This window comes from Photinus pyralis, unplaced genomic scaffold (assembly GCF_008802855.1).
Source record: "Photinus pyralis isolate 1611_PpyrPB1 unplaced genomic scaffold, Ppyr1.3 Ppyr1.4_unclustered_Scaffold4940, whole genome shotgun sequence".
NCBI lineage: Eukaryota > Metazoa > Arthropoda > Insecta > Coleoptera > Lampyridae > Photinus > Photinus pyralis.
In genome coordinates this window covers 21295-43686 of record NW_022171681.1, presented here as the reverse complement: position 1 = coordinate 43686, position 22392 = coordinate 21295, and the positions used below count along the sequence as shown (strand labels likewise).

General features: G+C 41.7%; 3 protein-coding genes across 3 annotated transcripts; 1 reads left to right on the top strand and 2 right to left on the bottom strand.

Annotated features, from left to right (window-relative positions):
• Positions 1-6734: 6734 nt before the first annotated feature.
• LOC116182365 lies at positions 6735-7388 on the top strand. Its single transcript, XM_031502892.1, has 2 exons — positions 6735-7064; positions 7112-7388. Exons 1-2 carry the CDS (start codon positions 6761-6763, stop codon positions 7291-7293), a joined length of 486 nt encoding a protein of 161 aa, XP_031358752.1. The 5' UTR covers positions 6735-6760; the 3' UTR covers positions 7294-7388.
• On the bottom strand, positions 7291-8518 carry LOC116182364 (transport and Golgi organization protein 2-like). Its single transcript, XM_031502891.1, has 4 exons — positions 8293-8518; positions 8022-8247; positions 7663-7974; positions 7291-7416 (listed from the first exon to the last, which is right to left on the bottom strand). The coding sequence occupies exons 1-4, from the start codon at positions 8429-8431 to the stop codon at positions 7296-7298; spliced, it is 798 nt and encodes a 265-aa protein (XP_031358751.1). The 5' UTR covers positions 8432-8518; the 3' UTR covers positions 7291-7295.
• A 378-nt stretch (positions 8519-8896) lies between these two features.
• Positions 8897-21430, bottom strand: LOC116182362 (ubiquitin carboxyl-terminal hydrolase 32-like). The gene is made up of 10 exons (XM_031502890.1): positions 21427-21430; positions 19683-20192; positions 16536-17573; positions 16325-16487; positions 14666-15081; positions 14353-14613; positions 14255-14301; positions 12580-12881; positions 11703-12531; positions 8897-9828 (listed from the first exon to the last, which is right to left on the bottom strand). The coding sequence occupies exons 1-10, from the start codon at positions 21428-21430 to the stop codon at positions 9340-9342; spliced, it is 4059 nt and encodes a 1352-aa protein (XP_031358750.1). The 3' UTR covers positions 8897-9339.
• Between the last annotated feature and the right edge of the window lie 962 nt (positions 21431-22392).

Genomic DNA, 22392 nt, shown 5'->3' with positions numbered 1-22392 from the left:
ATATATATATATAAATATATATATTTATAAAGTTCAAAGGGCTGTAACTTCTGATCTAGTAGTCCAATCTTGGAACTGTTTGAAATTATGGATTCTATAGGCCACATTCTATAAGAAAATGTTTTTTCCCGGTCGATCTGCGACAATTTTTTTTGCCGGCCTCAAAAAAGGCAGTGTAATAATACCTTCCTTTTTTCCCAAAAATCTACTGCTCCAAAATTTCTCGGGAAAACACTTTTTCTCACTAATTTTGGTGCGTAGAATCCAAATCGATTCGTACTTTTTCGATCAGACCTCTCAATCAAAAGTTATGGACTAAATAAAAATTTCGATAATATATATATATATATGTATATACAGGGTGATTCCTATAGTACCTGCCACCGTTTGGGAGCGTGTAGGTGGTGCGTAGGGGAGTATTTTGATATAGGACACTTGGGGTCGGAAATCTAAAATAAGGGTGCCAGAGCCAAATTTACCTTCTGGAATTTCGCGCCTGTAGGTAGGCAACCCAACCGGCCGGCGGTGCACACGGAGCGATCTCAGGCGGCGATGTGTGGCTGACACTTGATCAGAATTTTGTTTAAACCCACGAAATCCCGTCTGCAACGACGCGTATCAAGTGAATAAACACTATGGCAATAGTATAATAATAGTTGGCTAGATGTAGGAAGTGCATTGAGAACAACGGTGGCCACGTTGAACACTTGTAAACGTTATTGCTTTTGACTGTCGTTTTCCCTCCTTCCCTCCCATGTCGCTTCCTCGCGCTAACTCGCTCTGCATCGCTCCGCGCGAAATGTCGATCGGTTGGGTTGCCTACATACAGGCGTGAAATTCCAGAAGATAAATTTGGTTCTGGCGCCCTTATTTTAGATTTCCGACCCCAAGTGTCTTATATCAAAATACTCCCCTAGGCACCCCCTATACGCTCCCAAACGGTGGCAGGTACTATAGGAATCACCCTATATATATATATATATAAATATATATATATATATATATATATATATATATATAAAAATGACATTCGAAGCCAGCACTCTACGACCATCTTATTGATTGTGGGCCGACTTTGACTGTTTAAAAGTTAATGAGTCTTTAAGAGCACTTAAAAGTGTTCAGTTTGAACGCTCATCTTAATTTCCAATCGAGATAGTAGTTCACCAGGTCCCCGTAGTTTCTTTGCTAAACATTCGACGTGACGTTTCTGCGACGGAAAATGAAAAAAATAACGTTACTTACAGTATTTGGAAACACGTTTCACGTCGCTGATCCGATTTGAAAAGTATCAAATGTGATCAGTTTAAACGTGGATAATTTGAAAAGAAGGGCGCACAGAAAGGAATATCCGTGACGGAATGCGAATCTAATTCGGACGAAAGGTGGATGCGAAGCGTCGTAACGCAATTACCTACCGTTCCATTTGGCGAGTTGCGAGAAAAAAACCGTAAACAGAAACTTATGATAAACTTTCCTTACCATAAAGACGAATGGTTCCGTTTATTTTTCCAAGGGAATTAGTCGCGACGCACGAGTAGGTCCCGATATCTCTCCTTAAGACATTTCGTACAATCAACGTCATGGACACGCGATATCCCTGTCGTTCCTCCGTGATGGAGTGCTTCTTCCTGTAAGACGTTTCTAATTATTCCTCGTTCATTACGCAAAATTCCACGCACCCATTCACGAGCATCTCCCTATTCTTCGTCCAGTAATTTACGGTGTTGGGGAACGCCTCGACGTAGCACTCGAGCTGAACGTCTGTGTTTAATGGAGTTCCCACGAGCTGATTGGGAACCTTCACGATCGGCGAAACTGCAACGAGAACTCAAACTTAAATCGGGAAATTATGCGAGTCGCGCGAGCATAAAAAATTCAAACGGCATGTTGGATTTATGCCCGAAATTCGTGCAGCAAAATAAAGGCCAATCTACCTAATGCACGATCCGGAGAGGAAGAACAATGTGTTAGACAAATGCTTGTCTCTGCTCTCTATATTTTACAAGATTTTATTCTTAGAGGACAAAGATTGCCTTTTGAGCCTCCCTTATTTACAGCCATTTTTTAGGCGCACGATAAGATACGAACCGGCTTTCGGGGCACTAAATTAATTTCGGCTCGATTTAAAAGACCTAGAAGCGAATTTACTTCCCTGTCCCCTGATGGTGCGTGTAATGTTAATCAGAATTGGGTAATGAGGCCTTAAAATTTCTACGCTTCATGTTAAATTTAAATGAAAAAGTGTTCTCAAACATAACAGGAGTCAATGAAATTACAGTTCGTTCATCATGTTTTCCTGATACCTTATTTATTTACATTCCCCTGATACCGCTTAAACCAAAATAAGACGCAGAAGTAGTTCTCTTAGTTCTTATCCATCATGTTCTCCTGGTAGCACACTAACTTCTAATACTCCGCGTGCTAGAAAGAAAAAGAGTACCCGCACATGTCTGTTTTCCCGATACGATCATCATGTTCTCCTGACTGCTGACTGATCGAAATTCTATATAGGTAACAGGAGCTGAAACACCTCCCCGCCACTGATACAACATTGGTCAAGGTTTGATCCAAAAAGAAGGTGTTGAAATAATTATCCTCCTGAACAGGAGAGGAGTAAGAAGGCCAGGCTGACAGAAACAGGACAACGCTCCGCTAGCACTTACGTGCAGGGGGTGGTGGTCCGCGGGCGAGACTCTAAAAATTTCGTGCTATTGGGAGGCTGCGCACCTAAAAGTAGTGCAAAAAGACTGCCTTCCTAGGCTCCGTAAGGCTGCCATCTGGGTCCCGGGGGAACCTGGCGAACAAGCGGCGCTTGAAAGTGCAAAATTCCTGGGCAAAAGTAGGCAGCTGGTGTTCCCCACAGTCGTGAAGGATCAACCTCAAGGGAGACTGATAGTCTTTGGCAGTGGGGAAAAGGAGCAGGCTAACCTAATCGACAAGGGGGAAGGCTCCCTTTTGGGTTTTCCTCTCTAAAGGTGAGGGTTTGTAACCCTGCCGAACTTGATGAGGCAGGGAGTACGTCAGTACAACCAACACAACAACACCAGCAGCTGCTACAAGAGCAACTGAAAGAAGCTACGGAAGTATCACCGCTCAGGCTGCCAAGGCAACCTGTCGCCAGTGCTTGCTCCAGCGTCAGCAACTCACCCCGGCCGATTTCCAGCTGGGGGGAGTTTGCTGATGCAGGTAGGTATTGTCTACATACATAATTACGAAAGAGCATTTTATACACATAAACCTGCAACACTGTAGGGCGGCTGCTGTTACCTTAGGCAGACGCCTCACTATAAAGCAGGACATTGCCCCCGTTCAAGAACCCTCGGCTGTTAAATCGAGGGTTTGTGGCCTTAGGGGCTCAAAAAGAACCGTTTACTATGATACACGGCAAGTATGGCAACCTCCACGACCATCATGTTCCGCTGGTAGCCAGACAAAATTTTAAAAGAATTTTCTGATTGTCCTCTCGTGTATTAGGATCTGAAACACCTCCTCGCACATTATAACCTCCTGATACCAAATTGGAAAAGATTTAAAACGAAATTTGTCTTCGAAATATATTTGTGGGGGAAGGGAAAAGACCTCCTCGACTATTATGTTCTCCTGGTACCCGGACAAAACTTTAAAAGAATTTTCTGATTGTCCCCTCGTGTATTAGGAGCTGAAACACCTCCTCGCACATTATAACCTCCTGATACCAAATTGGAAAAATTTAAAACGAAATTTGGCTTCGAAATATTTTTGTGGGTGAAGGGAAAAGCCTCCTCGACTATTATGTTCTCCTGGTAGCCGGACAAAATTTTAAAAGAATTTTCTGATTGTCCCCTCGTGTATTAGGAGCTGAAACACCTCCTCGCACATTATAACCTCCTGATACCAAATTGGAAAAATTTAAAACGAAATTTGGCTTCGAAATGTTTTTGTGAGTGATGGGAAAAGACCTCCTCGACTATTATGTTCTCCTGGTAGCCGGACAAAATTTTAAAAGAATTTTCTGATTGTCCCCTCGTGTATTAGGAGCTGAAACACCTCCTCGCACATTATAACCTCCTGATACCAAATTGGAAAAATTTAAAACGAAATTTGGCTTCAAAATATTTTTGTGGGAGAAGGGAAAAGACCTCCTCTACTATTATGTTCTCCTGGTAAGCCGGACAAAATTTTAAAAGAATTTTCTGATTGTCCCCTCGTGTATTAGGAGCTGAAACACCTCCTCGCACATTATAACCTCCTGATACCAAATTGGAAAAATTTAAAACGAAATTTGTCTTCGAAATATATTTGTGGGTGATGGGAAAAGACCTCCTCGACTATTATGTTCTCCTGGTAGCCGGACAAAATTTTAAAAGAATTTTCTGATTGTCCCCTCGTGTATTAGGAGCTGAAACACCTCCTCGCACATTATAACCTCCTGATACCAAATTGGAAAAATTTAAAACGAAATTTGGCTTCGAAATATTTTGTGGGTGATGGGAAAAGACCTCCTCGACTATTATGTTCTCCTGGTAGCCGGACAAAATTTTAAAAGAATTTTCTGATTGTCCCCTCGTGTATTAGGAGCTGAAACACCTCCTCGCACATTATAACCTCCTGATACCAAATTGGAAAAGATTTAAAACGAAATTTGTCTTCGAAATATATTTGTGGGTAATGGGAAAAGACCTCCTCGACTATTATGTTCTCCTGGTAGCCGGACAAAACTTTAAAAGAATTTTCTGATTGTCCCCTCGTGTATTAGGAGCTGAAACACCTCCTCGCACATTATAACCTCCTGATACTAAATTGGAAAAATTTAAAACGAAATTTGGCATCGAAATATTTTTGTGAGTGAGGGAAAAGACCTCCTCGACTATTATGTTCTCCTGGTAGCCGGACAAAATTTTGCAAGAATTTTCTGATTGTCCCCTCGTTTATTAGGAGCTGAAACACCTCCTCGCACATTATAACCTCCTGATACCAAATTGGAAAAATTTAAAACGAAATTTGTCTTCGAAATATTTTTGTGAGTGATGGGAAAAGACCTCCTCGACTATTATGTTCTCCTGGTACTCGGACAAAACTTTAAAAGAATTTTCTGATTGTCCCCTCGTGTATTAGGAGCTGAAACACCTCCTCGCACATTATAACCTCCTGATACCAAATTGGAAAACATTTAAAACGAAATTTGTCTTCGATATATATTTGTGGGTAATGAGAAAAGACCTCCTCGACTATTATGTTCTCCTGGTACCCGGACAAAACTTTAAAAGAATTTTCTGATTGTCCCCTCGTGTATTAGGAGCTGAAACACCTCCTCGCACATTATAACCTCCTGATACCAAATTGGAAAAGATTTAAAACGAAATTTGTCTTCGAAATATTTTTGTGGGTGATGGGAAAAGACCTCCTCGACTATTATGTTCTCCTGGTAGCCGGACAAAATTTTAAAGAATTTTCTGATTGTCCCCTCGTGTATTAGGAGCTGAAACACCTCCTCGCACATTATAACCTCCTGATACCAAATTGGAAAAGATTTAAAACGAAATTTGTCTTCGAAATATTTTTGTGGGTGATGGGAAAAGACCTCCTCGACTATTATGTTCTCCTGGTAGCCGGACAAAATTTTAAAAGAATTTTCTGATTGTCCCCTCGTGTATTAGGAGCTGAAACACCTCCTCGCACATTATAACCTCCTGATACCAAATTGGAAAAATTTAAAACGAAATTTGGCTTCGAAATATTTTTGTGGGTGATGGGAAAAGACCTCCTCGACTATTATGTTCTCCTGGTACCCGGACAAAATTTTAAAAGAATTTTCTGATTGTCCCCTCGTGTATTAGGAGCTGAAACACCTCCTCGCACATTATAACCTCCTGATACCAAATTGGAAAAATTTAAAACGAAATTTGGCTTCGAAATATTTTTGTGGGTGATGGGAAAAGACCTCCTCGACTATTATGTTCTCCTGGTAGCCGGACAAAATTTTAAAAGAATTTTCTGATTGTCCCCTCGTGTATTAGGAGCAGAAACACCTCCTCACACATTATAACCTCCTGATACCAAATTGGAAAAGATTTCAAACGAAATTTGGCTTCGAAATATTTTTGTGGGTGATGGGAAAAGACCTCCTCTACCATTATGTTCTCCTGGTAGCCGGACAACATTTTACAAGAATTTTCTGATTGGCACTTCGTGTATTAGGAGCTGAAACGCCTCCTCGCACATTATAACCTCCTGATACCAAATTGGAAAAGATTTAAAACGAAATTTGGCTTCGAAATATTTTTGAGAGTGATGAGAACGCGACGCGCTGGTCGGATTTCATGCCGGTGGTAGCGAGTAGTGAGATGTGCGTTTTTTTCTTGGGCGAATTGTTTTTTTGTTCAGTTCCGCGGCGTATACGGATTTTGCGGGATACTTATCCTCTGTAGTTAGCTGGATGCTCGCCCATCGAGCTGTTTTGTAAAGCGAGCACGCTTTTGAGGACGATTAAAAGCGCTCGCGGGCGGAAAAAGAACTCACAAGCGAGGGAAAAAAAACGCTCATGTTAATCGCTCACGGCCAGAAGAAAGCGCTACCAAGCGGCCGCTCCGAAAAGTGTTTTCCGCTTGGAGCGCTTTTTCAAGCGAAACGCCCGCGAGCAGTACTCAGCTCTGCGTGACATCACAGCGTTTCCGACCAATGGCGAGCGCGCTACGTTACGTGACGTCACACATCAAATAAATTATTCAAAATCATTGGTTCTTAGAGAAAAAAAACAAAAGGCAATAGCCCTCATAAAATGTCGCAAGTACAAATTTCCAAATCACAAGTAACATGCAAGACAGACAGCGACGAAATAAAGTGTCTGTACGGCGAAGGAGATGGAATAATTGCACCGCGAAATCAAAAGACAGTCGAATTAAAACCGACAGACTCTACGCCGTCGACTGAAATACAGGAAGACGTCGAAATTTTAGACTTCCCCCTACCGTTCAAATCGATCGGACAGCGCAGTTCCCTGACCAACCTGCACGATCTACTCGAACGCTGCCCTCAACCGCAACCGCCCATCACTGTGAAACAATTAAAATCGCTACAACTAAGTCCGGGCATCCCCCTCCACTTTTAAATAATATCTTTGCGATTTCAGACGAGAGCAACGCGAGGATTATGCACGAGCAGGTGCACCTAATAAAGGCCAGCATGGAAAACTTGCAGGAGTACGTCAGGCACTTCTGTTGCACCGAGCAGTTTAGGGATGACGTCGACTATATTGTCGCCAATGTCAGATCTGTAATTGCAAAGTCGGAGGAAAGTAAAACGAATAAGTAGTTCTACAATTGTATTTTAAACGTACAGCTTTGCCATGTCGGCTTTATATCGACTGGTTGTTCCATTGCCACTTCAATAAATTGTAGTTCCCAATCTGAATTGAGCAGGATTAGCGTTTGTGCTCTGCAACAATTTTACATGTAGTTATTTGGGATATACAGGGTGATCCATCTAGCACTACTTCAATCCCTTAGTTTTGAATGGTTGCACAAGCAGAGTCAGTCTCTATGTGAGGGTGATCTGCATTTTGAAGTTCCTCCACTAGAGGGAGTTGGAAAAAGGAGATCAATCCTTAACAAAAGATAGTGATACGTGATGGAGGGAAGGGGGAGTAGTTTTAGTTAGAACACACTGTACAATAATCCCTACCGTGTCCCATAACGCGCTCTTTCCATATTTACAAAAATCGAAGATAGGTCTTCGTACGCGGGCGAACGTCGCCTCAACTCGTCATCGGGAAGAAACCGTTCTCTGCAGTTTAACAACTCCAAAAGCTTCGCGGTGAGCCGTTCCGGATCCCGTTCGTTCGTGACTATCTCCTCGAACATTCCTCGTCCGTTAATGACCTTCTGCAACGGCACGTCGAGAGGCGTGTTACCAAATCCCAACACCTGCCTGCCGACGAACTTCGTACGCGCGCTCGGGCAGTTGCTGGTGTGGTAGACTGTCGTATCGGTTTTGCTTGAAAACGAATTACAGTGCGTGCAGCAAATCCGACCCATACTAACCTTAATTCGGCCGTGACGAAATTATAGGCGCTATACTCGTCCGGTAAAGAGTCAATGTAGGCTTCCGCCGGCAAATCACCTTTCAGATAATTCGAGGTGATGTATCCTCGACCTTTGCCGTTACAGTCCGCCCCGGTCACGTTCAGAAGACTCCCCAGACGTAGAGTTTTGTTCAACGAGACGCCGAACCACATCCCGCCCTCTTTGCCGGGCTGTAAATCTCTACCTACGGCAGGTACGATAACAGCTTTGATTTATAAAATGCAGATACCTCCAATTATGTTCTCTTCGATGGAATGGTAGGCGGAAGCAGTCGGCCTGTCGAAGTATTCGTCTCGGTTTGTCGCAACGATTAGCCTATAACCATCCGAAGGTGGTGAGGGATCAGTGTAGAGAAATAAAATACACATAATTTTAATTCAGAGGCATACACGTAATCTCAAGAGTGAGAAATTCTTGCTCTGATAACGACGATCACGTAACACGTACAGGTTATGTTTTCTGAGTGTACATTGGAACTACAAATGAATAACATTGGAACTACAAATGAATGAATAACATTGGAACTACTACCACAAATAACATTGGAACTACTAGCACAGGGTGCGCCAAAAACCGCAAGAAAACAGTGGTTACAGTCTACTAAATTTCTTCTGGAGCATTTTTCTTAAGCTTCAGATTGTACGTAGGTTGCCAATTGTAAGTATAAGGTAAGTCAACATTTTCAGTGTCGGCTGAGGAACTCCAAAGAACATGAAAAGAGATTAACATAAAACTCCCCACATGGGAAAGGTGATAAAAAAAGGCATCCCAGGCCTGTAGAAGGCTACTGGGCACGTAACTGTTTCAATACATTGTGTAAAGTAAAGGTAGAGTTATAGACAAGCGTTTAATGATTGAAATGGCACCACGACAGCAGTAGCAGCAGAATATGATTTAACAAATTATGGAATTACATGCAGTCTTTCGTCTCGCTCCACATCATACAAACAAAGCAAGACATTTTACAACTAATGACACTCTCAGAGAATCTAACGCATTTAACTGCCCCCCATCTTTGGTTTCCATATTAAAAATTAGACCTACAACTAAACACTCTCTCTTTCTCTGTCTCCGATTAAATTATTGCAATAGAAACATACAAAATGAGGTCTTCGTATACACCTAAACCCAAAGTCCTTCTCCGTAAACTCGTCTTAAATGCATCTCTCGGCGCAAAAACACAACAATAAATAATTAATAAAGATCTGAAACAATAATATTGTAGATATCACCAAACTTAATACTAAAACTAAAATAATAATAATAATGGCAATGTTTACTGTATTAAACACAACTGTTTCCTGAGCTCCGATTCGCTCTCCTCCAGCTCGACTTCGGGCAAACTCTCGCCGTTACCGGCGATCTCGGGCAGGTACGGTTTGTAGTCGAGGCCGGAACGCTCGTAGAACAGGATGTACGCATTACTGGTCTCTATTTTCGGCGCCCTCGTCTTGCTGTAGGCGCACTTAACCGTCGGCGGTTCCGTCTCGTCGACCTGCATCTCCACCTCACTCCCGCTCAAACTGATATTGTCACTTTCACTTACGTTAAACGTCTTCCGCGTTATCAGCGGCGTTACGTTCGCACTTTTACTACAGTATTTGTACTCGTTATTGTTGTTGTTTGTCTCCACCGGAGGAGGTGGTTCGGTCGAACTGTCCGTAGGCACTTCCCGGCACGAGCTGTCGTTGTAACAGTACCAGTGACCGTTCGGATTGCAGGCGTAGGAAATGTAATGGCCGCCGTTTAGCAATCCTGAGTGGCTCTGAAAAAATTGACATACAGAATACTATACTCCATTCTAAAGGTACCTTTACACTATAATTTTTTTTCGAAATTGGTCTATAACTTTTGATTGAGAAGTCTGATCGAAAAAGTATGAATTGATTTGGATTCTACGCACCAAAATTAATAAGAAAAAGTGTTTTACCGAGAAATTTTGGTGCAGTCGATTTTTGGAAAAAAGGAAGGTTATACACTGCCTTTTTTTAGCCCCGAAAAAATATTGTCTCAGATCGACTCGGAAAAAGAAACATCCCTATTCCACGATTTACGTATTATTTCCATATTATTTCCTTATGATTTGTCTTATGACAGCCATAATACCAAAAATAGTATAGTGTAAACACAAATCTAAATGCTTGTTACTTATCACCTTAAGAAGGTAGCGAGTAGAAAGGATAAGGACAGTTTGACCTTCACTGTGATTGGTTTAAAACACGAGTCAGTATTACACTAAAAAATAAAACAAATGACGAATTCTGTCTGTTACTAACTGAAACTGTCGAACTGTCATTAGCTGTCAATTTCAAAGGTCCAAGCAAGCGTGATATCGTTTGATTTATATTTATATTTTTCAAATTTTATGCCGTTTTATATTTTTCCTGTGTGTGTCGATCTTCAAACACAGCGCCATCTACTACCTTCTTATAATGAATACCGTATAGTTGATCTATCTGGATCAAATGTGATGTAAATTTGGTGTTAATTAATTAATGTTTGTTTGCACTATTTTTTTTAGCGCATTTCCACAAAAATAAAAAATAAATGCGCTATTGTGGCCACTTTGTCCGTCCGTCCGGCTGTCCGTCCGTCCGTCCGCTACTTTTGCGACGCTACTAGTTCTTTATCTTAAGAGCTATTGTTCTACTTTTTTCGCTATTTGGTTCGTTATGGTGTTGAGGCTTGCACCAAGGAAGGAATTTTTTCTGCGTTTATTGCTAAAAAAGTTATTGTAAAAAAACCAACAAACCGTTTTTTACATGCTCCATAATTTTACACTTTTGCCGTTTATTAACCATCCTAGAGATCATTTATAATTTTGTATTGTTGTCTGTCGTCTGTCTGTTGGTCTGTCCGTCTGTTCCTTTGCCTGTCTGTCCCTCTATCTGTCCGTGTGAACGATAATTTTATTTAGAAATGTCCGATCGCTTTTACATCTCCGTTAGTTATGAACTGAATTGCATGAAATTCAATATGGGCATAGCCTTAGCCATATAATACGCAATGCCAAAAGTTAAGTCGAATCGATTCAAAATTCACAGTGCCCTTTTCGCATCTCGACCATTTATAAACCGAATTGCAAACTTTTTTTCTTATAAAAGTATTTGAATGAAATTTGATACATAGGCACTTGGAATAAAGGAAAATCTAGCGCCAGTTTAAAAATTTTATTTTGCCCATGCGCAGTGCCAACTTTTTTTATCTATGGAAGCATTTAAGTGAAATTTGATACTTGGGCGCTTGGAACAAAGGAAAATCTAACATTAGTTTCAAAATTTAGGTTTGCGCATGCGCAGTTCCAACTTTCTTATTTAGAAAAGCATTGAAATGAAATTCTTCTTACAAACTGAAATTGAAATAGCACGTCAAAAATGGATTGCTCATGTGCAACGCTATCTTTCATATTTGTGGCCGGATTTTTACGATTTTAATAGAAGTTGCATCTTACAAATGGGAAATGAATGCAAGTAGAAATGCGCTTTATGTAAATCGTTTACGATTGCTTTTTCACTTGTACTTGTTATGTTGTATACTCCTTTACATTTAAACCTTTTTTGACCAAAATATAAAAAAAATTAAAAAATAAAAATAAATTTTAAAAAATAAAAAATTAAAAATTTTTTTTACGATACTTACCACAACGGCATAAAGCTGGTACTTCAAATCGAAACGGTTCTGTCCGTCCAGCAGCTTGTGCTCGTGAAAATCGTGCAGATCCTCGTCGACTACGGGCGAACGTTGCAGGCTCGTCGAAACCAACCGTTCGCGCGCCTTGTCCTTGCTCGACTTCGCGCCGGATTCGTGCGCAACGAGTCGACTGCGTTCGTTGCACATGCTCGAGTCCTCGCCGCCGCCGTGTAGGTGCTCGTCGTTTTCCTCGATCACGCCGGATGTCTCCGCCTTTTGTTCTAGCTGCTTGTGTCGCAAGATCGTCTCCTGTGGAACCGACGCTAGGTACCCCGTCGGGTCGAAGTCCTTAAACGGGAAATTCACCACTTTTTGCGTTTTCACCCACTTGTTATTAACATAGTCGAAACGCTTTAAATGAACGATCAGAATTGGGGGTAACCGCCATATTTGAAGCTTTTTCGTGGCGGGTTGCTTGTCTTGGCACTTGGAACAGTGGTATTTCGCTTCGAGCCGTTCCTCCGAAGTGAACGCTTTAAGGCAGTAGTCGAGATCGATCGGTTCGGTGTGCTGCTTCCGACAGGTGGAAATCGTCTCATGTTCCAAGAAGATTTTCTCTCGGCTACTTTGGTAGCGCAAATGTAAAGCGGTGGGGTCCCAGTCGATCGCAATCCACATCGGAATCGGTCCCGGTTGGCAGACTTTAAACAGTAAGTCTTCGCTGCACGGCAGAGTGCAACCGCGACAAAACTGGGACCAGTGACACAGCGCGCACAGTTGGCCGCCCTGCATTACTGCCTTCAGCGTGAAGGGAAACTCGTATCCGAGCGAATCATCACTGCAAAACACAAGATTGGCGAACGACTTTCGGTTTACGTCGACTTACCAATCGGTGGCGTGGTTAGTCTGATCGCTCTGCGGCAGCGGGCTGAGCAGACGGGTCACCTGACCCCAAACCGCCTCGTACAAGCTTTGACACGTACTCAAACTGCCGCAGCCCAACAGCAGCGGAATGCCGAAGAGTATCGGCTTCGACTTGTGCTGCGACAGGAAGTAGGTCTCCTGTCGCACGCACTTGCGATGCAGCGCGATGAGGTACGTCGGAACTTTACTCTGAACTGTCGTCGCTATCGGTAGCGAGGGCCTTTTCACGTGAAACTCGGGGACATTAGAGTCATTGTTACTTGTCTAAAAATTTCGAAACAATTGAAAGTCAATTCGGTTTACGCGCAATTTCTCCTTCAATTACGGGGGGGGGGGGCAAACCTCACTAACATCAACGTGTAAATTTCAATTGCGTCTACTAACATGCAAGTCTTACTGCTTTTTTACCGTTGGTACAAAACAAATGAAATGGCTCTAAACAATCGAACATACACAATTAGACCAGTACATAGGTAGGCCATAGAGCGTCCATTAATTCCTTAGATTTTTTTAAGGGTTGTGGGAGATAGAGTAAGGTAAGTAGGGGGAGGGGGGGGGCATCATCCGTTTTGGTGATAGTGGGGGACGTGGAGGAGCGTAATTTGCGCGGCGGTGGGATTCTCGGGATAACTCGAATTTAAAAACGGCGCATGGGCATCGGCGTAGGTACCTGCGGGCAAGTTTTCTCTTTCTTTTTCGGCTTAGAACGTGAAGGTAACATTTTGCTCATCATTTTTGTGATGTTTCAGGTGGCTCCTAGGCCAGGATAGGAAACTATTTAAACTGTAAATTAGGCAGTCTAATAACAATTTTTACCGTAATAAATATTTAAACCTTTGTTTTGCGCCTTATTTGTAGGCGTAAAAAAATTATTAATGGCATTTTCCATAAGAAGTCAATGTGTTAGAGAGAGACTATACCATCGTACCTATGCTTTTTCTCTCTCCAGCACATTGAATTAATATGGAAAGTGCCATTAATACAAATTTGTTTAATAAATGTGATACGTCATCGGTTTTGGGGCGTCGCAAGCTCTTAAAATCCGAAATAAAAAAATCCAGGTCCGTATTTAAAAAAAAATTGAAGAGGGCGCCAAAACCGGAAAGGGGGGATTATCTGACCTCACAGGCGTCTTCTACGTGAAAAGTTGCCCAAAGTAAGTTTTTACAAATTAAAAAAAAAATCATAAATAAAGTAATTACAAGGTATTTTCGAAAAAGCATAACTTCAGTTTTTTCAACTTATGTCCAAAACGAAAAGAGATAGAATCATTTTCAAAGCGCCATTTATTTGAGAACTAAATTTTCTAAAACTTTTCCCATTTAACCGACTTTCTATCTCTCATAGTTTCCGAGATCCCAAACTGGGACGCATTTAGAAGTTTTATGCGCAGCAAAAGTTGCGCGCACCACGTTTCTGAGGGCAAAACTTGGATTTACACTTTCCTTACCATCGTTGAACGTACCTATCTACTGGTCTAAATGTCAAAGAACGTTAAAAATAAAAAAAGTGAATGGCGACTGTGCACAATAAACGACAAATAAACAAAAGTGGCAAAACAAAAACGTGTCCTTGACGCACGTGCATACCTTAAAGCAAAGAATGTTGGGCATGCAAAGGGCCGAACCGCTTCTTACCTCTGGACTTCGGGCCAGCATGCTCTGCACGTTGTCATCGTCATCTCCTAAACAGAGAAAGGTGCAATAAACAAATTAACGAAGTGCACTACACGTACCAGCGCAAAGTCTGTTAAAGGCGACGGGAAGCTCGCCGCTCGGCAACTCGTAAGCGTAGAGCTCGGTCGCGGTCGAGATGTTAATCTTGGCGTCGTCGGCCAGTACGTCCTGAATTTGCGAGTGCGAGACCTCCGCCAATAGGAGCTGGCTCGGCGGAATGTTGCAGAGGTCGTGCAGTTGCGACTTTAACTCGGAATATTTCGCCTCCGAGTTGAGGCGTAGGCCGTACTTGATCGGCGTTTCGCCGCTCAGGTAGATAACTGCAACGTTTGCGTAAGTAAAATAAAGTCGGTCCCCTCGAGGGGCACTCACCGATCACCTCGCACAGAATGAAGCTCTCCATCGGCAGCGGCAGGCTGAGCAAGTTGAACGCGTCGAAACGCACCGACTCGTGACCGCAAGTTTGACAGGTCACCTTACTCTTCAGCTGGCCGTAGAAGAGGTCGGTTATGATCGAGTGGTCTCGGGCGAGATGCTGTTGCCACGCCTCCTCGGCGACGATCATGTCCGGCCGACCGTCGGAGTCGCGCAGTTCGGTGTACTGTTTGCGCGCGACGCGATTTAAATCCTCGTGCAGGGCGTCGAGCAGCCACGCGAGTAGCTCTTGGGAGTCGTGCTGACCACCGCCGCCGAGATGGGGCGCGTGTTTCGTAACGCACCAGCGCAGCTTGAGCGGCGCAACGCTTCTGGTCGAGCCAGTCCACAGTTCGCGGCAAAGCTCGGCGTACCTTTAGGCAAAATATGACGTATCAACTGCAGGGTTTAAAATAACGCAATTCGCGGCTACAATAAAGGATGAGACCTCTAGCGGCAATAAAAAGAAGCTTTCAAACTTTACGAATGGTCACATTTTAACTCCCTGGGAGACTTATATACTTTCGGCTGACTTTCTACAGTGGATCTTCTGTAAATTTTGTAATCACACTGAGCACAATTAAAATTTTTGGACTTCTCACAAGTGCGCTTTAGAGTAGATTTGGAATTGGGGACAATGGCTACATTTAAAATCCCTTGTAGCATTATTGTGTCTTAAGTGCACCCTGATTTCTAAAACGGGATTGCATATTCACACTGGGCACATTTTAAATCTGTGGAACTCTTGTGTTTTAAAACGCTTTTGTTTTTGATGAACGCTCTTCTTACATTACACGATTTGACTGTTTGGGAATAGACCATTTGGTTGCCTGATGAAGAATACAATCCCCCGGTTCCACATTCTTCCCTTGAAATACTTACTGCTTTTGGCACTTGCATCAGACTTTTTAGAAAACGATCATCGAATGTAACACCAGATCATGGAGACCTTTTGAGGAAGGATGTGGAACCGGGGGGTCTGGGGGTATGGAAGACCCCCCCAGTCATTCCATCTAGCGCACGAAAATCTTAAAATAATTAAGTATAGGAAAAGGAATATCAAATCTTTCTCTTTCCTGGGGGGTATTCCATACCCCCCAGACCCCCCGGTTCCACATTCTTCCCCTGAAACACTAGTGCTTTTGGCACTCGCATCACACCTTTTAGAAAAGGGTCAGCGAACATAACACCAGATCATGGGGACCTTTTTTTGAGGAAGAATGTGAAACCGGGGGGTCTGGAATACCCCCCAGCCATTCCCTCTAGCGCATGAAAATCTTAAAATAATTATAGGAAAAGGAATACCAAATCTTTCTCTTTCCTGGGGGGTATTCCACACCCCCCAGACCCCCCGGTTCCACATTCTTCCCCTGAAATACTTAGTGCTTTTGGCAGGAAGAACGTGGAACCGGGGGGAGTAGAGAGAAACGTCGGCCATCTTGAAATCGTGGGCTTGGTCGAAATCGCGAATACCTAACCTAAAATTGCGCATGCGCAAAATGAATTATTGAGCACATGTTTCAACAGCAAGTCCTTCCACAATGAAATAATGATTTAGTATCAAAGGCGGCCGAGCTTAAATTAAAGGGCGATGCACAAGCTACACGATCTACCTACCTTCGCGCAACTTGGCCTCGTGTACCGAGAGGATTCGTCGAGTTTAGCTCGCAAAGCTGCATATCACGTTGAAAATACTGTGTTAACGGTCGAGTATTGGATACTGCTTGAAGGGCCGCATTCATGAAGCACGTATTACCTAAATTGTGTAGTCCGGTCGCACCTGTAAACACGCCTTTAGTTTAGACAGCCGACGATATCCGACCGTTACCCGGTGGTAGGCAAATGGTGGGCCGCCTGTCCATGCTAATCAGTCCCTGATTATTCGTGACGCCCGAGACGAGCGCGCCCAACTCCTCCGGCCAAGTGAGGTCCTTGTTGCGAACTTCCAATAGCAACTGATCGCCGTCTTGTATGCCCAAATCCTGGAGGGTGGCGACTTCGTCCTCCAAGAGTATGGTGTTATCTCTGACATGCCAGAGGCGGACATCTTCGATTCGTAAACCTAGCCGCAGCGAGAGAAACTCGATCACCTGTCGCACGTTCGCGAGACGACTGAAGGCGGCGGTGTGCGCCAAGTACCGCCTCGGCGAGCCAACCGGAGAGGTAATACCGGCAGTGTTGAGAGCGGCCGCCCCGTAACCGCCTACGACGCTCGTCCAGGTCCCGGATGAGTTACCCGTCGGGGTTTGATGACGTAAAATGCCTAAATTTAGTGGATAAAGTTCCAGTTCGACCTCAATACTGGCCGTGGGTCGGATAACTTGACGAGGCAGAGGTAGGGGGCCCCCGTACCACAGTGCTAAAGCTTTCCAAAGCGAATCAGGTACCAGAATAAAATCGCGATGTTGGACTAGCGGCCGATCACGTTTGAGACGCCCCCCTTCCCCCGTTAACGTAGCCACCTTCAAAAATGACTCGGTCACTAAGCAAGTGTTATCGATCGGCCCCGGCCCGCCCTGATTCCGCTTCGATCCGCTACTCGAACTGCTCGACACGCCGGAACTGGACGCTATGCTGCACGTGTCACCTTTACTCAACAAGTCGCCCATCGAGTCGGTACTGTTCGAGGTAAACTCATTGGAATGTGACGATATGTAATCGGTACTATTGCTCGTGAAACTTTCGTCGCACACGATCCCCTCTTCGATCGGCAATCGCTGCTCCAATCGACAGGCGCATTGGTCGTAGCTCGTTCGCGACGCCGTCGTGTAGCTGATCCAGCTTTGCCACCACTCGGTCGAAATCAAATACCAAAATTGCCCGACACGGTAACCGCGCAACTCCTCTCTCGTCAACCAACCCATCACTAAAATCGAATATTAAATAAATAATGTACGATTCATGCCGTCTTTGTTCAAAACTGTTAGACAATAAATCCATTATTATTATTATTATTAAAACAACTGAACCCACCGGAAAATCGTTACTGAGGGGTCTATCGCCATTGGATAATTATGAATATACAGTGTGTCTATTAGAATTGGGCAACAAAATCGATTAATCGATAATCAGTTAATCGAGAATCGATTATTTTTAATAACTGGACCTATCACAGTTGTTTTGTTAACCAATGCCGTTTATTATTGTTTTAACGTATAAAGGTTTGTTATGCTTGATTGTTGTGTCGTTGGAATAATCTAAAAAGCGAAAAGAAATTTGGTTCGGCTCAAAAAAGCACCAATAATAATGATAATAATAATGATTTATTCCCTACTTCTGTACAAACAGTATAAATAAAATTATAAAATAAACAAAAGAAACCTATTACGTATTAGAGGTGTCGGGAAGACAATAGAGCATTTATACAGTCACTAAAAAATAATAATTTTTTTTTCCTTCTTAATAATGTGAATAGAAATAGAAATAATATGGATGATGAAATGTGAACTAAGGATTGGTATCATGAAAGCTATAGAACTCTTTTAATGAGTAAAATTTCTGTGTTCTACAGGTCACGTTCTATAAGAAAAATTTTTTTCCGGGACGATCTGAGACAATTTTTGTTTCGGGGCTCAAAAAAAGGCAGTGTATAACCTTCTTTTTTTCCAAAAATCGACTGCACCAAAATTTCTCGGGAAAACACTTTTTCTTATTAATTTTGGTCCGTAGAATCCAAAACAATTCGTACTTTTTCGATCAGACTTCTCAATCAAAAGTTATAGACCAATTTCGGAAAAAAATTCAAAGGGCTGTAACTTTTGAACTAGTAGCCCAATCTTAGAACTGTTTGAAATTATGGATTCTACAGGCGACGTTCTATAAGAAAAATTTTTTTCCGGGTCGATCTGAGACAATTTTTTTTTCGGGGCAAACAAAAAGGCAGTGTATAACCTTCCTTTTTTACCAAAAATTGACTGAACCAAAATTTCCCGGGAAAACACTTTTTCTTATTAATTTTGGTGCGTAGAATCCAAAACAATTCGTACTTTTTCGATCAGACTTCTCAATCAAAAGTTATAGACCAATTTCGAAAAAAAAAATTCAAAGGGCTGTAACTTTTGAAGTAGTAGCCCAATCTTGGAACTGTTTGAAATTATGGATTCTACGGGCCACGTTCTATAAGAAAAATTTTTTTCCGGGTCGATCTGAGAAAATTTTTTTTTCGGGGCAAACAAAAAGGCAGTGTATAACCTTCCTTTTTTCCAAAAATTGACTGCACCAAAATTTCTCGGGAAAACACTTTTTCTTAATATCCTAATTAACTTTTTCTTATATATTAATTAATATATCGATAGTCCCCTTTTTAGTCCTTCTCATTGTATAGGTTGGTAAGCCTCCTCCAAGGGCACCTCCAAAAATGGGTGTACTTTACGTTTGTACCATCATTTTGGGGAAAAAAATACGATTATCTTTCATCTTGTTTGCTTATATTAGAGGACCCTACCATAAAAATCGCAATCAAATTGCTCCACAGAAAGTATTGCGCATGTGTAGTACGATTCTTTGAGGTTAGGTTAGATCTGGTCCACCTTTCCAAAGACACCCATGAACCCCCACCTACGACGCACCGTTCTCGAGATATCGCGGTTTAAGCGTTTGCGCTGCCCAGAAATGAGAGTACAGACAGACAGACAGACATAATCGAGATTTTGTTTGTTTCGGATTTGTGGTGCTTCGAAACGTTATTTCCGTAAAAACAGTGGGGGTGCTAAAAAGATAATAATTGTCAAATGTCACAAATTGCTCCATAAATAAAAAAAAATGCGCATTGCGCATGCGCGATTTTTACGCATGCGTTTTGTTTGATTTTGTTATTAATCAATTAATCAGAATAATCGATTATTTTTTCCAAAGTTGCCACTTTAAGTAGACACACTGTATAATCTACCCCTCTCCATTCCTTGGGAGAGGAATGCTCGGAAAAATTTCAGACCGTGTAATACCAGTGGCGTTAGGCCCCTCAACCGATACATACCAATTTCGTACTCGTGATGTCGACAGAGCGGCTTCAAACCCAAAGAAACGTGGCAGACCTCGAACAGCAGCTGAAGTAAAGGCGTAATTAAATTATTATCGTCGATCCCCCAAATTAGGAAGTCCTCCTGGCTCAAGGATCCGTCCGCCGTTAAGCGCTTTTTCAAATTATCGATCACCTTCCAGTAGAAATCCTCGCAGTTGTCGTCGCAATCGTGAGTGGCCAGCGGCGCCTTCGGCGACTTCTCGATCAGATTGATCTGGTGCGGCTTGGGCGAGTGCTCCTTGGCGACGAACGTGAGGATATCGACCATGTTTTGTAGCTCCTTCATGTTCAAGTAGCCGTCTTGGTCCAAGTCGAATATCTTGAAGCAGAATTTGATGCGTTCGGCCGTCGGGCCGCGACACGCCGCCGAAATTCCGCAGCACAGCTCCTTGAAGTCGACGTGACCGTCGCCGTTCACGTCCAAAGCCAGGAACAATCTGGACAATAACGTTTTTTGTAATAGTGCTGTACAGGGTTCTTATAGAAACACCCTTTATTTTAAAAAATATAAAAAATGGATCTATAATAGGTGTCTGGGGCTCAATTTTAAAGAGAAAATCAATGGCGCAAACAGAATTCACTTATCTCTAGCGTTTGGCCACTAGGGGGCGTTTCTCAAACNTCAATCTAGCTAGGTTTGCTTCTGAGATGCAGGGTGAAAACCAAAAGTATGACTTTTGGGACTTTATCATATCTTACTATCCATCTGAGATAGCAAAAAGGTAAAAAGTGACTATTTTAGATATTTTTACATAGAATCCAGTGGTTAGTCAATCTTCATCATTGTTTAATCTATGGTTCAGTCATGCGTGGTATTTTTGGAATCAGAGAGACGGGATGGGTTAAAAACTGGTTTTGTTCTTCTTGTTATTTTAACAAAAGCCAATGAGCTAATTTCTACCAGTTACGCCCTTCCGTATCGAGGTCTGTTATAATTTCTCAGGAACGAAGTACTATAAGCTATATGTATCGATAGAGTCAAAACTTTAACTGCGAATATCTCAAGAACGAAGGGTAATCGCAAAACAAATTGGAATGTCTGGACTTGTCATTATTGGGGGAGTTGTAAGCTTATACTTGCTCTCCGCTGTACGTGATATATGTGATACCAATTGGAGGATCCGGTATGAATACGTAAAACAGAGTTTCTAATTTCCACTTTGGTGCCAAAACAATGCGGGCTGCTGATGGTGTGTAACTTATTAATTCTCGCCGAAAGGAAACTTTTACAATACACTTCTTTTTTCGTACATGTGCACTGTTACTTTAATAATCCCTCACTATTATGGGCCCTTCGTTTTTAAAAACACAAAATTGTTCCAAGAAATTATACTTATTCGCAAATGCACACTGCGAAATATGTGATCGCTTCAGAGTCTGGCTGCGATTTTATAGTAATCAGTGATGTTTTGAGCGTTTAAGGCCATGTATATATGTATTTATAGTCAAATAAAACAGTGCAATAAGTAAATTTACATTTTAAGTTTAACGCAAAAAATAATTTTTGCTCTATAGTAGGATAATAAACAGAAATTAATATGACACATTACCAATTATTTATATTTCTCATTGAACTCTGATGCTGTTTTTTTTAAATCTCTACGCGATTTTTATTGATATATCAATTTTCTACAACGTATTGAAAATATCAATAGCACATTTTATTGAGTTGTACTTATTACGTACCGTCAACTATTACCCATGTTACTTACCCATAAAGAGAATATTCCTGAATAACTTACGCTGTTTGCCGTAACTCCCATGATGTTTAATTTTACACTGTTCTACCTATATAAATTTTTAATGATCTTTTTTTGTTTTTAGGTATGGAGGTTTACGTCTATATGGAATTGAATTAGTAAGTAATGAATTTATTTCGTTTGTCATATCATATGCATACAGTCTGTTTCAAATTAAGTTAGCACTATTGCTAACTTTCATAGTTGTAGAGTTAGAAAGATCAATATTGTGTATTTTTTGTACCGAATCCAAATCTGTAATTAAAAACCCATAATATCGCATTTTTCAGATAATAACAAACATGTGACTTTTTATGTGGAACATTCTATATATTATTACATTATATGACAGATTATTAAATTCTCTACAAAGGTTGTTAATGCACCATAGTCAAAATACTTCAAAAGACCAAGATTTTTCAGTAGTGCTTGTTTCGATGTAGTTATCCATAAAATCATAAAATGACGTCGTTCGTTCATATTAGTTCATTGCTCGTAAATTTATCCTCCCGTATTGATATATGCGTCCCTTAAATCGTGGATAATACAAACTCAGAGTCTATTTCAAGACGAACTTCTTGCTGTTACACATTGGTAAAAATAAAAGAATTTTGAAAATTATTGTAACGCAAAATAAACTCAAAGTTTGTGTTTTCCACGATTTAAGGGACGCATATATCAATGCGGGAGGATAAATTTAGGAGTAATGAACTAATGTGAACAAATGACGTCATTTTATCAATTTGATGGATAACTAGATCCAAATGAAGTATTTTGGCTATGGTCCATTAAGAACTTTTATAGAGAATTTAATAAGTTGTTATATGATAATCATAATATACAAGGCGTTCCATATAAAAAAGTCATATTTTTGTTATTATCTGAAAAATGCGATGTTGTTATGTTTTTTAATCACAGATTTGGAT

Coding starts and splice junctions, on each gene's coding strand:
- LOC116182365 (XM_031502892.1), top strand. CDS start 6,761: ATGTCGCAAGTACAAATTTCCAAATCACAAGTAACATGCAAGACAGAC. Junction 7,065..7,111: donor ATTAAAATCGCTACAACTAA/GTCCGGGCATCC, acceptor TTGCGATTTCAG/ACGAGAGCAACGCGAGGATT.
- LOC116182364 (XM_031502891.1), bottom strand. CDS start 8,431: ATGTGTATTTTATTTCTCTACACTGATCCCTCACCACCTTCGGATGGT. Junction 8,248..8,292: donor CGAAGAGAACATAATTGGAG/GTATCTGCATTT, acceptor TACCTGCCGTAG/GTAGAGATTTACAGCCCGGC. Junction 7,975..8,021: donor TTCGTCACGGCCGAATTAAG/GTTAGTATGGGT, acceptor TTCGTTTTCAAG/CAAAACCGATACGACAGTCT.
- LOC116182362 (XM_031502890.1), bottom strand. Junction 17,574..19,682: donor ACATCACGAGTACGAAATTG/GTATGTATCGGT, acceptor ATTCGATTTTAG/TGATGGGTTGGTTGACGAGA. Junction 14,302..14,352: donor CTTTAACAGACTTTGCGCTG/GTACGTGTAGTG, acceptor TTCTCTGTTTAG/GAGATGACGATGACAACGTG.